Source organism: Montipora foliosa, chromosome 3, assembly GCF_036669935.1.
Source record: "Montipora foliosa isolate CH-2021 chromosome 3, ASM3666993v2, whole genome shotgun sequence".
In the NCBI taxonomy this organism is placed as follows: domain Eukaryota; kingdom Metazoa; phylum Cnidaria; class Anthozoa; order Scleractinia; family Acroporidae; genus Montipora; species Montipora foliosa.
Genome location: NC_090871.1, coordinates 3,051,018 through 3,063,517, shown reverse-complemented (window position 1 = coordinate 3,063,517; position 12,500 = coordinate 3,051,018). Strand labels below are relative to the sequence as shown.

Sequence of the window (12,500 nt, the reverse complement as noted above, 5' to 3'; positions counted from 1 at the left end):
TAAAAATTTCGAGCCTAGGGTATGTTATGAAAATGGTTTAACTAGAGTTCAGGCTCATTCCCGAAAAATGAGTGGAAACTGCTTACGAACTTTCATCTTGCGAACAAAATGGCGTGTTCTCTTCAATGTTCAGGAAAATAAGCGTTTCAAAATAGTCAATCTCTTTGGCTTTTGTGTTTGTGAGGGTGTTAAGCAGCTGCTTTATCACTAATATCAGGCATTTCTTCAGTTTTATGCGGAAAATATCGTAATTATGCGGAGGATGCGGATTTTAGGGAATTATGCGTATCCGCATCGCCGCATCCTGTCAGATGCCATGGTCCTTGGAAGCAAGAGACCTCACCTACCAAGCCTTGGTTGCTCAAAGGGTGGTTGATGCTATCCACTGCAGGGTTTGTATGGTTGTGGGATACCTGGAAAGTCATGGAATCTAAGAATTTCATTTTCCAGGCCTGAAAAGTCATGGAATTTATGGCCAATCACCGAAAGTCAAGGAAAATTATATATAATTATTATAAATGGTAGATTATGATTGCAGTTGTCAAAGCAATGATGTAATAATGAGTTTCTGTCAAACATCAATAACTTCCAATAATATTAGTGGAAGTTTGGCAAACAGAGGTTGTTAATTTATTCACATTTGAAGTGAGTTATGTCAGAAAATATCCTAAAATAAGGATAGTTTTGAATTTTTTTTTACGTGACAGCTAACGGTAAAAGGACTTAAGCCCTTAAGGTCATGAAAAGCTAGAGAAGGTCATGGAAAAAGTTGTGGAAAGTCATGGAATTTGAAGAGCTTAAAAGAGTACAAACCCTGCTCTGGATAAATCACTATCTGTTGGATAGCGCAATTGGTTTTGGTATGATTATCCACTGGATAGTGATTTATCCAATGGATAGCGTTATCCACCTGTTTGAACAACCAAGGCCAGGTGTGCAACAAACTACATGTAAGCTGTTTGCTGATGGGAAATACAAACAAGGCCTCCACTGATGACTCGCAGTGGAATATTTAGGCGAGATTGGTATTTTTCCCCCCCCCTTTTTCCCAACCAATCATTAAAACTGCAGTTCAAAAGGTGTCTTTAATATTTTTCATAATCATTCTGACCAGCTCCAAGATGGCTTGATAGCTAGGGTGGTAGACCAGTGTACTACAATAAATTGTATTGCCCAGTCTGCTAGCATGTGGTCATCCTGGCTGGGTAAGCTGTAACAGTGTCTGAGGGAATGAATTTAGAAATTATGGGGATTTGTCAAGGATGCTGAAACCTTCACCTTTAAGGATGGTAAACACTGGCAACAACAACCACCATGATTTCTGCTGTATCCTGTGAATAGCATGATTTTGATCCCAACTGCAGGACCTGCACAATCCACCTTCATCCACCTTCATCCTCGAAATCAATGATTTTTACTTGTCGTGTTCTCTTGACTGCAAAAGCGAGGACTTACCGTGAAATGCCTGTTGATTACTGAAACAATGAACAGACCATTTTGAGTGAACTAGCACACATGTTGCTATCAGGGGTTTTAATAGCTTTTGAAGTAGATGCCTGGGCTATTCATTGTGAGGAGCAGTCACTCTTGTCTTTTACAAGGGTTTGAGTGCAAATCAAGACAGAGTAGCTGGCTGTGAGAGGCAAATTTCTGACAAACAGACGGCAGTATACCTCTGGTGACGGGCTTCCAATGAAACCTGTGGTTGGTATTGCAAATATAATACATTTGTAACATACAGTTGTAGTCTAATGAGTTGCCTGGGTTTGGTCTCTGTTATTGATTTTGTCAAAATACATGTAAGTGTATGTTGTCAAATTTTAGGAGAGGTTTTTGTTTTGGATGATGGTGGTGAAGTGGACTTGGATCTTGGAAATTATGAACGATTTCTTGATGTCACACTTAATCGAGACAACAACATCACAACTGGAAAAGTATACCAGAGCGTGATTGATAAGGAAAGGCGCGGAGATTACTTGGGGAAAACAGTTCAAGGTTGGGCTAGCTACATGTACATGTAAATGTGTTGTATGATTGCAAGGTAGCTTAGGTAATACCAGCATTGACATAAATAACTGTACAAAGCCTTTTATGAACATTTTAAGGTACCATAATAATTTATCGTCTCAGTGATTACAAAATGAGATATTGATAAGAACTGTCTGTAATGTCTTTGTAAGAGATAGGGGCAGCTGTAATAATGCTATTGTATATTATTATACTAGTTACTACTAATGATACTATTGTACTCATGAAAAACGTTTTTAACTTCTTACTAACCGAGCGCGAGGGCCGTACTGGGGAATATTGGCCTGAGGTGCGCTCGGTCCGTACAAAAACGACCGAGGGCCAATCTTCCCTAGTACGGCTCGAGTTAGCTAGGTTAGTAAGTAGTTTATTATATGGCTTTTTAAATACCTTTTGCTTTGTTTTTGCAAGCCCATAATCGGCCCGTGGGCATTACGGGAGAATAATGCCCTACAATTCAGTCACAATTAGCCAATCAGAGTGCGCGTTATATTGGCTACAAACACAAGCTATATAATAAAATTTAATAATACATGTAATAAGCCCTACTTTCACCAATCCCATATTACAGTTAATGTTGGTGGGTTATTTGCATTAAAACAATGGTTATCTTTCTAGATCACTGAAGCATGATACAGTTCCAAGTTAGAGTAAAATTAATATCATGTATTGTTTTTACCCCCCAAAATGTATTGCATTATGGGATAGGGGAAATAAATAATTATGGACAAGGAAACTAAAATGTCCAGACAGTTTTGTCTTGAAGATTCTACGTAGGTTTTGTATATCAAGCAACTTAAACACAAAGCTGTACTAAAAAAGGGGTTGCCTCACGCACTGCTTTTGTACAAATTCATGCAAGTGCGACTGATTTATTATCCAAGATGGTGATCAACAAACAGCAACACAGAGATGGAAGCCCGCAAAGATATTTCTATAGCGAAAAAAAGGGACTGGGGAGTTAAAAAAAGAATGGCAGGAAACATTTTTATAGGCTATATTACGGACACATTGCCATAATGGGGCTTTTTCATTGCACAAATTATCACAGAGCTCGGTTGCGTCCACAGTTGATTGACAAATCATTTGCATGTGCCTAAAGCACCACACCTTTTATAGTGCATCTTTGAGTTGAAGCCTCCTATGCTTTGTTTTAGGCCAGATTACAATCTTAATTTGTAGATTAGTTTGATAATTAATTTTTGTTCCTTGTGTTTATAGTTGTCCCGCATGTAACAGATGCCATCCAGGACTGGGTCTCTAGGGTAGCTAGTGAACCAGTTGAAAAAGACATAAATGCAGATGTCTGTATTATTGAGGTAAAAAATAAAAAAATGATACATGTACATGTAACTCACCACTTTACACTCCTGCTACAGTAAGTTTGATAGTTCATTTTAGAGCTGTTTTCATTGCACTACTAACAGTTCAGGACTTTCAATTGTTATTTTGGATTTTGGATGTTAAGCTTGACAATCAATTTAACAAGAAATGTAATATTTTTTTTCAGCTTGGTGGAACAGTTGGAGACATTGAGGGAATGCCCTTCATTGAAGCTTTTCGCCAATTTCAGTTTCGTGTTGGAAGGGACAACTTTTGTGTAGTTCACGTCAGTCTTGTCCCTGAGGTAATCTGCTGGACGTTTTCAGTTTATTTATGTACTAGGGAGTTGTAATATTGCCAACATTTTAACTGAACTGCTTTAATATTTTTGTTTTGCATTGTAGCCTGACTCGACTGGAGAACAAAAGACTAAGCCCACCCAAAACAGTGTGCGGGAACTTCGCGGCCTGGGTTTGAGTCCTGACATGGTGTGTATAAAAATCATTGTTTTTCTTTTTTGAACATGTTTTAAGGTCAGGAGTTTTTTTTTTTACACTGTTGAGGTGACAGAGGAAGAAATTAATTGTTTTAAAGAAAATGCATGTTATTTTTTCAGATAATCATGTAAGTAATTATACTAAAAAGTTATTCATCTTAGGCTTGGGGAATATCAGTGAATAACCGAGACAAAGTCGAGGTTTTTATTCACCGATATTCACCTCGCATATTTATTTCAAATAAAATAAAATGGACTTGTTCAAACAAAAATGGAAGAGGTTTGAGGAAATAAAATCACTTGTTAACTGAAGTAGAAAGCTGTATTATTAACATTATTAGGTTAAGTAGGTATTGAAATAAGTAGCAAGTATGGTGTCACTGTTACCTGTGAACAGACATTTGATTAATTTGTAATTTATTTTTTTGTGATGTGACTTGTGGATGTGTAAAAGTGGAAATTAAAAAAATGATAAAAATAAACAAAAAAAGTTATTCACCTCTCCTTTGGAAAATAATTATTAAGTATTTCCAAGAAGAAGACATTTTTACCACTAACTCCTCTAAGATTAAGATATCGCCGGTTGAAACACGTAATGTTTATGTACATTTATTCAAATTTGCAGATTATGTGTAGAAGCAAGAATCCAGTCACTAATTCTGTTAAGGATAAAGTTTCTTTGTTTTGTCACGTTCCTCCTGAGCAGGTTAGATTTATACAATACATTATTTTTCTTGTAGTCTGGTTTTGAACAGAATATCTCCAACAATTTTTCTCTGTTCACTGAATTGGATATTCTTAAGGCTTACAGCATCCCAGATCAATTAGCCTCAGCTATAGCGTTGATGTACTGCAACAATGAAAAGTCTGCTCACCTGATGGAGAAACAGATTTCTTTACTATCCATGCTGGAGTACTGCAGGGCAACCTGTTAGCTCCATTCCTGTTCATCCTACGCAAGGGGAGCTGCAGTTGAAGGCTACAAAGACTTTGGATTCACACTGACTGAGAGAAGAAGTTGTAGATTTTCTGCAGTTATGATCGCTGACACAGACTTTGCGGACGATATTGATTTCAGATAACTTGGGTAAAGCTCAATCACTGTTAGTCTAGAGTGAGTTGAAACTGCTACATAGACAGCAGCAAGACCAAAAAATGGTATATTACCTCTGACATCAGGGTGACCTCACTACCTTAGACAATTCAAAGCTAAGACAAGTGGACAATTTCAAGTACCTATCCTGTAGGCTCCTGGATAGACCTGGAGATCCGGAAAGCAAAAGCATGGGCCGCTAGTAACAAACAAAAAGTGGTATGGAATTAAAATCTCAGCAGAGGTCTGAGGACACCTTTCTTTAGAGCTAACAACGAGGGATCTGCCTCCAATTTCAACAAGTCTCCAGATTGCAATTTAGTGGCCACTGTTGGAGAAGCAAGAATGAGACAGAGAGTTTCCTAACTTCTTTGGGAACCAAAACACGGCAGACGCTCAAGGGGGCGCCCAGCAACAACATTCATTGACCAACTAGAGAGTGACACCGGCCTTTCGAGGCAGGATCTTTCATCCCTTGTGGTCAACAGACGGGAATGGGATAGACTCGTTAAATCAGTGTGGGTATCTTTGCACTGTCGTTGGTCTTTCGTGGCTATTGCATCTTGTTCATTCCATACAGTGTGGGCAAGGTATTCTAAAAATAAATTGCTATGAGAAGTTTGAGTGTAAAAATCGAGAAGGAAAGGTTCACATTAAGTCATTTGTATGCTCATGTTGTGGACAAAACCTCAAGGACATCACACAAAAATACTTTAGAAGTTTATAGAACACAAACTTGTAAAATGGACACACTGCCTTAAGTGTGGTCCCCCTTAACCCTAACCCCCCCTCCCTCAAAAGTTTGGCCATTTGTCACAGGGTTCCCACCTCTCAGTAGCATGTTGCTGGCACTCTTTTATACAGCTGTTCTGTGGAAAGACATTGTAGAACAAGGTGTCAAGTAACCCAGTGATAGGGCAAGGTTTAAGGTTTAGAACTCTGTTACATGAAACGCAGCATTTATTCTGCACCACCTTGAAACTTGCTTTGAAATTCTGAAAATAAAATAACGCTGTGCGCTTTATTATCTATAAGGGTTTGTTAGAGCCAGAGGGTTTATGATGATAAAATTTAACAAGTGAATTATGAGTCTATTTTGTGTTGCAATTCTTTTGTGGCAGGTGATAGATGTGCATGACTGTAAGTCTATTTACAGAGTTCCATTATTGTTGGCAAGCCAAGGGATTGTCCCTCTTTTTGCTAACAGACTTAAGATGGAAATCAAATCACCGATAAAACCTCGTCATTTCATGGTGCAGTGGAGAGAATTGGCTGAGAGGTATGGGTAACCCTTTTAGCCATCCAGAAAAACTTTGGTAACATTAGTAAAATTAATGAAATCATTGATTCCAGGCAAGTCTAACCCTGCCAAGAAAAACAGAGAGGTGAGCATAGTGCCCCTCCAAAATGGGCACAGGGGTCTTGTAAGCCTTTCATTTGGCCTGTCTACGTGTCAAAAAATAATAAAATTTAACGGGACTGCCTGGAATTGAGAGTGCTGTGCCAGAATTATGTTAGTGTATAGATGGTTTGCACAGTGACGACATCAAATTGTAAACTCAAAGTCGCAAGTTTTGAATTTTTATCAATAGAAGGTTGAAGATGACCTAGAAATAAATCTTTTTTCAAGTTTCCAGTTCCATGACGTCTTTCATTCAAAAATACAGCATTTTGAATTTCTGAATTGCCACCTTGCGTGACACCATGACATAATGTTATGTCTATGCCTATGAATCTCAGCAGTCTGAGCGTTTCAAGTGCGTTAGGAGATGTGTTCATACACATGTATTTTATCTCGTGAGCAAAAAGTAACCGCTTCCATCGCTAAGTGAATTTTAGATTTTCATGTTGATTATAGCTGGCCACCATATTGGTTCACCAACGTGGCAGCTCCATACAAAACTCCATAAAGTGGCATGAAATGCTTCAACAAATAACTCAGAAAAGTTGAACCGCACAGACCTGAAAATTGGCGTGGTGATTTATGAATTTGTCTCCTACAACATTCCGAGTTTTTGGCTTATTTCATTGAACAGTTTTGATTTTATTTTTTTGTTGCGGGACAGTGAAAACAATCTATAAGATTTTTGTAGAGTTTTTGAGAGTAAAACTAGTGGACATATTTCTGAAAGCACCAGACATGACATATTTGGCGCGCGAGTGCTGAGCTAGTGAAGGCACGAGCTACATGTACCTAGGGAAATTTTTAAAATAGAACGCCAGAAATGCTTTAATCCGGTGTTTCTGGAACCCAAGTATCAGTTTCCCAGGCAAGGCTGCGCTGGAGTTCACTCAGATTCTCTTTAAAAAGTAAGCAAAAAAGGTATAAGAATAAAAATACATGTAAAACAAACCCCTCAAACATTGGCATAAAAGTACTGGACATGGAATGGGAAACCACCGGACAAAATTTAATGTCCGTCCTCCAGCCTCAGTGAAACGAAAACCTTGGGTTTTAAGTTCAAATGACTCAACTCCTTAGAGTGCTTTTTTTTGGAAGTATTTTTTAACTGAATTGTTAGGGTTTAATGTTTTTAGGGAGGAGCGAGTTTTGGATGAAGTAAAAATTGCCATTGTTGGGAAGTATACAAAGCTGGAGGATGCTTACATTTCTGTTCTGAAGGCTTTGAAGCATGCGTCGCTCCACTGCAACAGACGCCTAAAAGTTGTTGTAAGTTTTGTACAAAATTTTCCTTTGGTCTAACAGTTTTGTTATAAATGGTTTATCCTCTAGTATACGAATGGTCAATGATTCGTAGCAAATTAAAGTAGGTTGAAATCTCACGCCAGTGGTTTCAAAAGAAGCCAGCAACTTCCACAACTACTCTGGTTATGACAATCAGCTTGTGACTGTTAAACAATCTCGTTGTTGCTTCTTATCCATTACTCTTTAAGATGGCAGAGTAACTTCACACTCAGTTTTGCAGCAATAATACATATGCAATAGGATGTAAGCTTTGTTCAAAAGAAAGCACAAATCATCTGCTGTATCCTGTACCATTCACATTGACTTGTTTTGTCGCTATCTTGAATTGTAAATACATGTAAGTTGCCCGGGCCAACCTCGTTTGGTGACTTTGATCGCTTCTTGTTCTTCTTTTGGCTGCTACCATCACTACCGGCTGACAGCATGGCAGAGAAACTAAAACATCGAACTGTAAACACACTTTTTTCATTTGGGTTCAAAAAGTCGCAATCCTTACATGTAGTTAGGTGAAGAAATTTGGCCAGTACACATTAGTAATCATTTAACAAGTTGCCAGACTTTGTTATTGTTCATTCCACCATATGATTACTACGTTGTTTATTATACTTATCGATACTGAAATAACGGCCGACTGATTTGATAGTTAAGGGACATTCTGGAGTTGTGCCTATTGAAATGAAAGTCGTTGAAAAATGCAAATTTTGCTCTCTGTACATACATAAGTCATAGATTACAGTCTATGCATGGTCCCCAACTGCATTATGGAAGTGATTTGTACTGCTCTGCATTATTAAGTCTTGAATCAAAAATTAATAGCAATGATATAAATTGAGCAAAGCGCAACTTTTTTCATTCGGCTGCGGAGTATTTGCAAACTATGACTGTCGTTTCACTAATTTCTGCCTTTCAAAATAGAAATTTTGAATGAAACTGTCATTGAAAATCTGAAATTGATGCTAGAACACTGAAAAATAGTGCATTTCCGAGCTCCTAGATTTCAAAATTTTCCAGGAAAGTGTGCCTCAGACCCCTCTAGCTCCATGGACCATGCGGCCCCTCGATTGTAACAGCAGCCTACTGCACTCTGATGTTCTTTTAGTAAGATACATGTACATGTAAAAACTAACAGAATTATTTTAATCATCCACTGACTTTAAATGTAACTGCAAACTTTTGTTTGTGAGTACAGCTTATCAGCAATTTCATATCTCAATAGAACAAAAAAATTTGGTGAATAACCATGATTCTTATGTGTGTGGCAGTGGGTGGAATCGGAAAATCTTGAGAAAGAAGTACAAGAACTAGATCCAGTTAAATATCATGAGGCTTGGCAAAAGCTGTGTGGTTGCGAGTGAGTATTATTTTGCAGTTCAAACATTGTCACTAGTAGATTAGAAAAATAACTTCTGCAGGCATTATTGGTTTCATTTAAGGTTAATCTTGATCATGGAGAAAGGTTATTTTGGAAAAAAAAAATTATCTTTTTAGTGGAATCTTAGTCCCTGGTGGATTTGGAAAGAGAGGCACTGAAGGAAAAATAGCTGCAGCAGAATGGGGAAGAAAAATGAAAAAACCTTACTTAGGTACGATTCTCTTAGAAGTCTAAATAAAAATTATATATAAATCCGTCTGGGTTAATTGCGCAAGTTGTGTAAAATGTAGAAAATAGTTTTCTACAGTGTAATTGTTTGCGTACAGGTCAATAAAAATGATCGATTTATAAATCCATCCAGGTTTACACAAGTTTTGTAGAATGTAGAAAATAATTTTCTACAATACAATTATTGTATTTTATCATTGTTTTTTGTGCCAGGCAAGGTAGACACAAGTCGTGGAAAAGTGAGAAAGGCATCACCACAATTTTAAATTCAATGGTCATGTCTTGTCTCATGAAAATGTTCTGGGTTTAGTCTTGTGTTTGACTTAGCAGGTACAAATAATTTAATGAAACATAACAATATTATTGCATCATAGTTAATTTAATTAATTTAAGTAAAGTACGATCGTCTGGGTTAGTGTAGTCCTGAGAAGGACTATTTGAGATGACTTTGACTGACGTTTCGACAACCCTAGGGGAAGTCATCTTCAGAGTCAAGTGATTTGTGTAATGTCAGTAGATACTCAAGAATTCTGGTCGTAGATGTCATTGGTCAACTTCAAGGCTTTGCTATAACGGCGCCCTGTCACCTGAGTCCACTAACATTTGGCTTTGGGCAAGTGCGAAAAATTATCCAGTCGCCTGGCCGGGCACTCTGGCTTATTGTATTTTGAGCAGATAAGGCGGCGAAACCTCTCAGAAAATGTTTTTTCTTCTTACGAAACAATCGGTTCAAAGGCTGTTCCACATGATTTCACATGTAACAATCGGTGACTTTGCACATGATGGCCGGCGGCTGCCACACAAATTTTGATTCTTTCTCAAAAAATAGCTTTAAATTTGGAACGTACATGTAGAGTTAGGCATTTCTTGCTTATGGTTGAGTTGTTACTTCTGCCCTGACAGCAGTAAAGCGCAGCCGATGAAGCGGTGCAATTTATTTTATTGTATGAACCCGGGAATCGCAGTTTATGCAAATTTAGTATTTTTACGATTTTTCGCTGCTGCGCCTGCTTGGCTTTTTCACGCAGATGATCATACTTTACTTAATAGGCCTTTTGCAACTAACGATAACATGGTACAAAATCCGCCATGCTGGAGGGCAAGCTCACTATAATTCTCCCACTGGGAAATTAAAGCAAAGCGATCTGAACCAGTCAACCTTGACTTGCCTTTGTTTTAATGTCCCAGTGGGAGAACAATAATGAGCTTGCCCTCCAGCATGGTGGATTTTGTACCATGTGATCGTTAGTTGCAAAAGGCCTATTATGATATGACTCCTGGGTTCAAACCATTTACCATATCATTGCATGTACATGTAGTTTGTATTATTATTATTACAAGTGAAGAATTTTGCAAACAAGATAATAGACCTTTACATTGCAGCCTTGGATATAAGAGCTACACTGACATGTCTTTTGTCTGTTTTAATGTTCTTTTCAGGGATCTGTTATGGTTTGCAGTTAGCTGTTATTGAATATGCTAGAAATATCCTGGGATGGAAAGGTGAGCAATACAACTTTATTCGGCGGCAATAACAGCCAAGCTTACAGTGCTTTGCACAAACATGGGAACTCTGAAGTTTAAAATCTATTTTAACTGCCTTTGATCACCACAAAATGGTTAGTTGGTTACATGTAGGTGCAGTGTTTTGATTGGCTGGAGTTTTAATACACTTTGTTAGTTCCTGTTTTTAGCTGTCTGCTAACTCTTGAAAAAACACAAGCAAAAACTGGAATTTGACCATTTGGTTATTTATTATGAAAAGCATATATTTATTGTAAAAAGCATTACTAAAAATTATGTAAGGTACTATTTTTATCCAGTGTTAAATACAGGAATTCGAAGATTTTAATTAAGCCCACATTTAAATTTTTTTATTGTATTCCAACATCTGCTACATGACACAAACCAAGGAAAATCCTTGATCTGTGATATGTTCAACAGGAAAACTCAAAAAGTGTGATTTGGTTGGGTTAACATGTTTATTATCAACCAACTGGAAATATCGTATGTGCAGGGCTCGAAATTAACTTTTTTGCTCAGGTGCCAGCTGGCCACTAATGGGAAAAATTTGGTCGCCAGTTCAAAAATTTTGGTCACCTACTTATTTAATATATGACGTACGTAAGAACATGATTTTAAATGTTACTTTGCATGCAAGAAAAGTCATAATATTAAATAGCATAAAAGCAGCAAGAGAAAGACCTCTAAAGCCACTGTTGTTTTCGGCTTTGTCTTTAGTTTTGGTGATGGTGTTCTTTACGGTTAGTTGAAATGGAGTGAAGCACGGAACGTTTTCCATAGAAAGGCAAACATGGGCCCTTTATCCTTACTTTTTACCTCTTCAAGACGTCGTTCTTTGTTCTCCTACAGCTCGCGAGTAAACACAATACTACGATTGCTCGGCCTAGGCCCCCACACAACCACAATGCTCGTACCAGTCTCCAACCAGGATAAAATATCAGAGGAACGTGGTTTCTTAAAGTACTTTTCTACCTATATTTATCTCCATTTATTAATCACCTTGTGTAGTCAATTTGGCAGGTGTCCTATTTCTAACAGAGGGGACAAGTTCCCCAACCAAGGCTGTGCTCTAAGGAAAATTTCGGGAAGCCCTTTGGGCTCCCAAGCATTTCAGCTGGGGTGCCCAGCCCTCCAAGTCGGTTGCCCAAATTAATTAATTCCTTATTTAATTAATTATCTGAGATCAGCAACGCAGCAAGATCTTCATCCATCTTCCTCTCAACAAAACATTGCTGCTACTGCTCTGGTGATCGTCAAACTCGCTAGTGCAAGAAAAACCTGCAACCAGTCAAATTTTTCACGCCATATTTTAGAAAGAGGAGAAAAGCGGCAATGCCACCAATGTTTTCAAGTTTAAAAGTGAAAAAGTAAAGATTGCGGCAGTTTTATGTAAAAACGTTTGGGTCTAATACAGGTAAACGTTTTTACTGGTTAGTTGGATTGAAAATGAATTTTCAAAACGTGAATCAATGCCGCTTGATTCACGTGGAGCTTTTGTGAAAACTGCCGTGAAACAAAAACCACCGCGATCCAAAAGGTATCAAGGTATTTTTTGAGCAAGTCCTCTTGATTGGACGAAAATCATTGCTACAGGACAGAACTTGAGTATTTTTTTCTTATATTATCAGTAAAATGTTTTAATAGTGGAATAAACTTTTTGTGGATTCGGTCGAAGCGCCAGTCACAGCGTTATTTGTTTAGGGCAGGCAATGGTTTGTCACGAACTAAA

The 12,500-nt window shown here is 37.9% G+C and overlaps 1 protein-coding gene across 1 annotated transcript in view; it reads left to right on the top strand.

Moving 5' to 3' along the window:
* Positions 1 to 12,500, top strand: part of LOC137996468 (CTP synthase 1-A-like) — a 22,803-nt gene that overhangs the window by 3,251 nt on the left and 7,052 nt on the right. The window contains exons 2-11 of the mRNA XM_068841901.1: positions 1,825 to 1,995; positions 3,250 to 3,347; positions 3,539 to 3,655; positions 3,756 to 3,839; positions 4,473 to 4,553; positions 6,062 to 6,219; positions 7,479 to 7,611; positions 8,910 to 8,998; positions 9,136 to 9,230; positions 10,688 to 10,750. Of these exons, the coding sequence (XP_068698002.1) occupies positions 1,825 to 1,995; positions 3,250 to 3,347; positions 3,539 to 3,655; positions 3,756 to 3,839; positions 4,473 to 4,553; positions 6,062 to 6,219; positions 7,479 to 7,611; positions 8,910 to 8,998; positions 9,136 to 9,230; positions 10,688 to 10,750 (1,089 nt within the window). The remainder of the gene's footprint in view (positions 1 to 1,824; positions 1,996 to 3,249; positions 3,348 to 3,538; positions 3,656 to 3,755; positions 3,840 to 4,472; positions 4,554 to 6,061; positions 6,220 to 7,478; positions 7,612 to 8,909; positions 8,999 to 9,135; positions 9,231 to 10,687; positions 10,751 to 12,500) is intronic.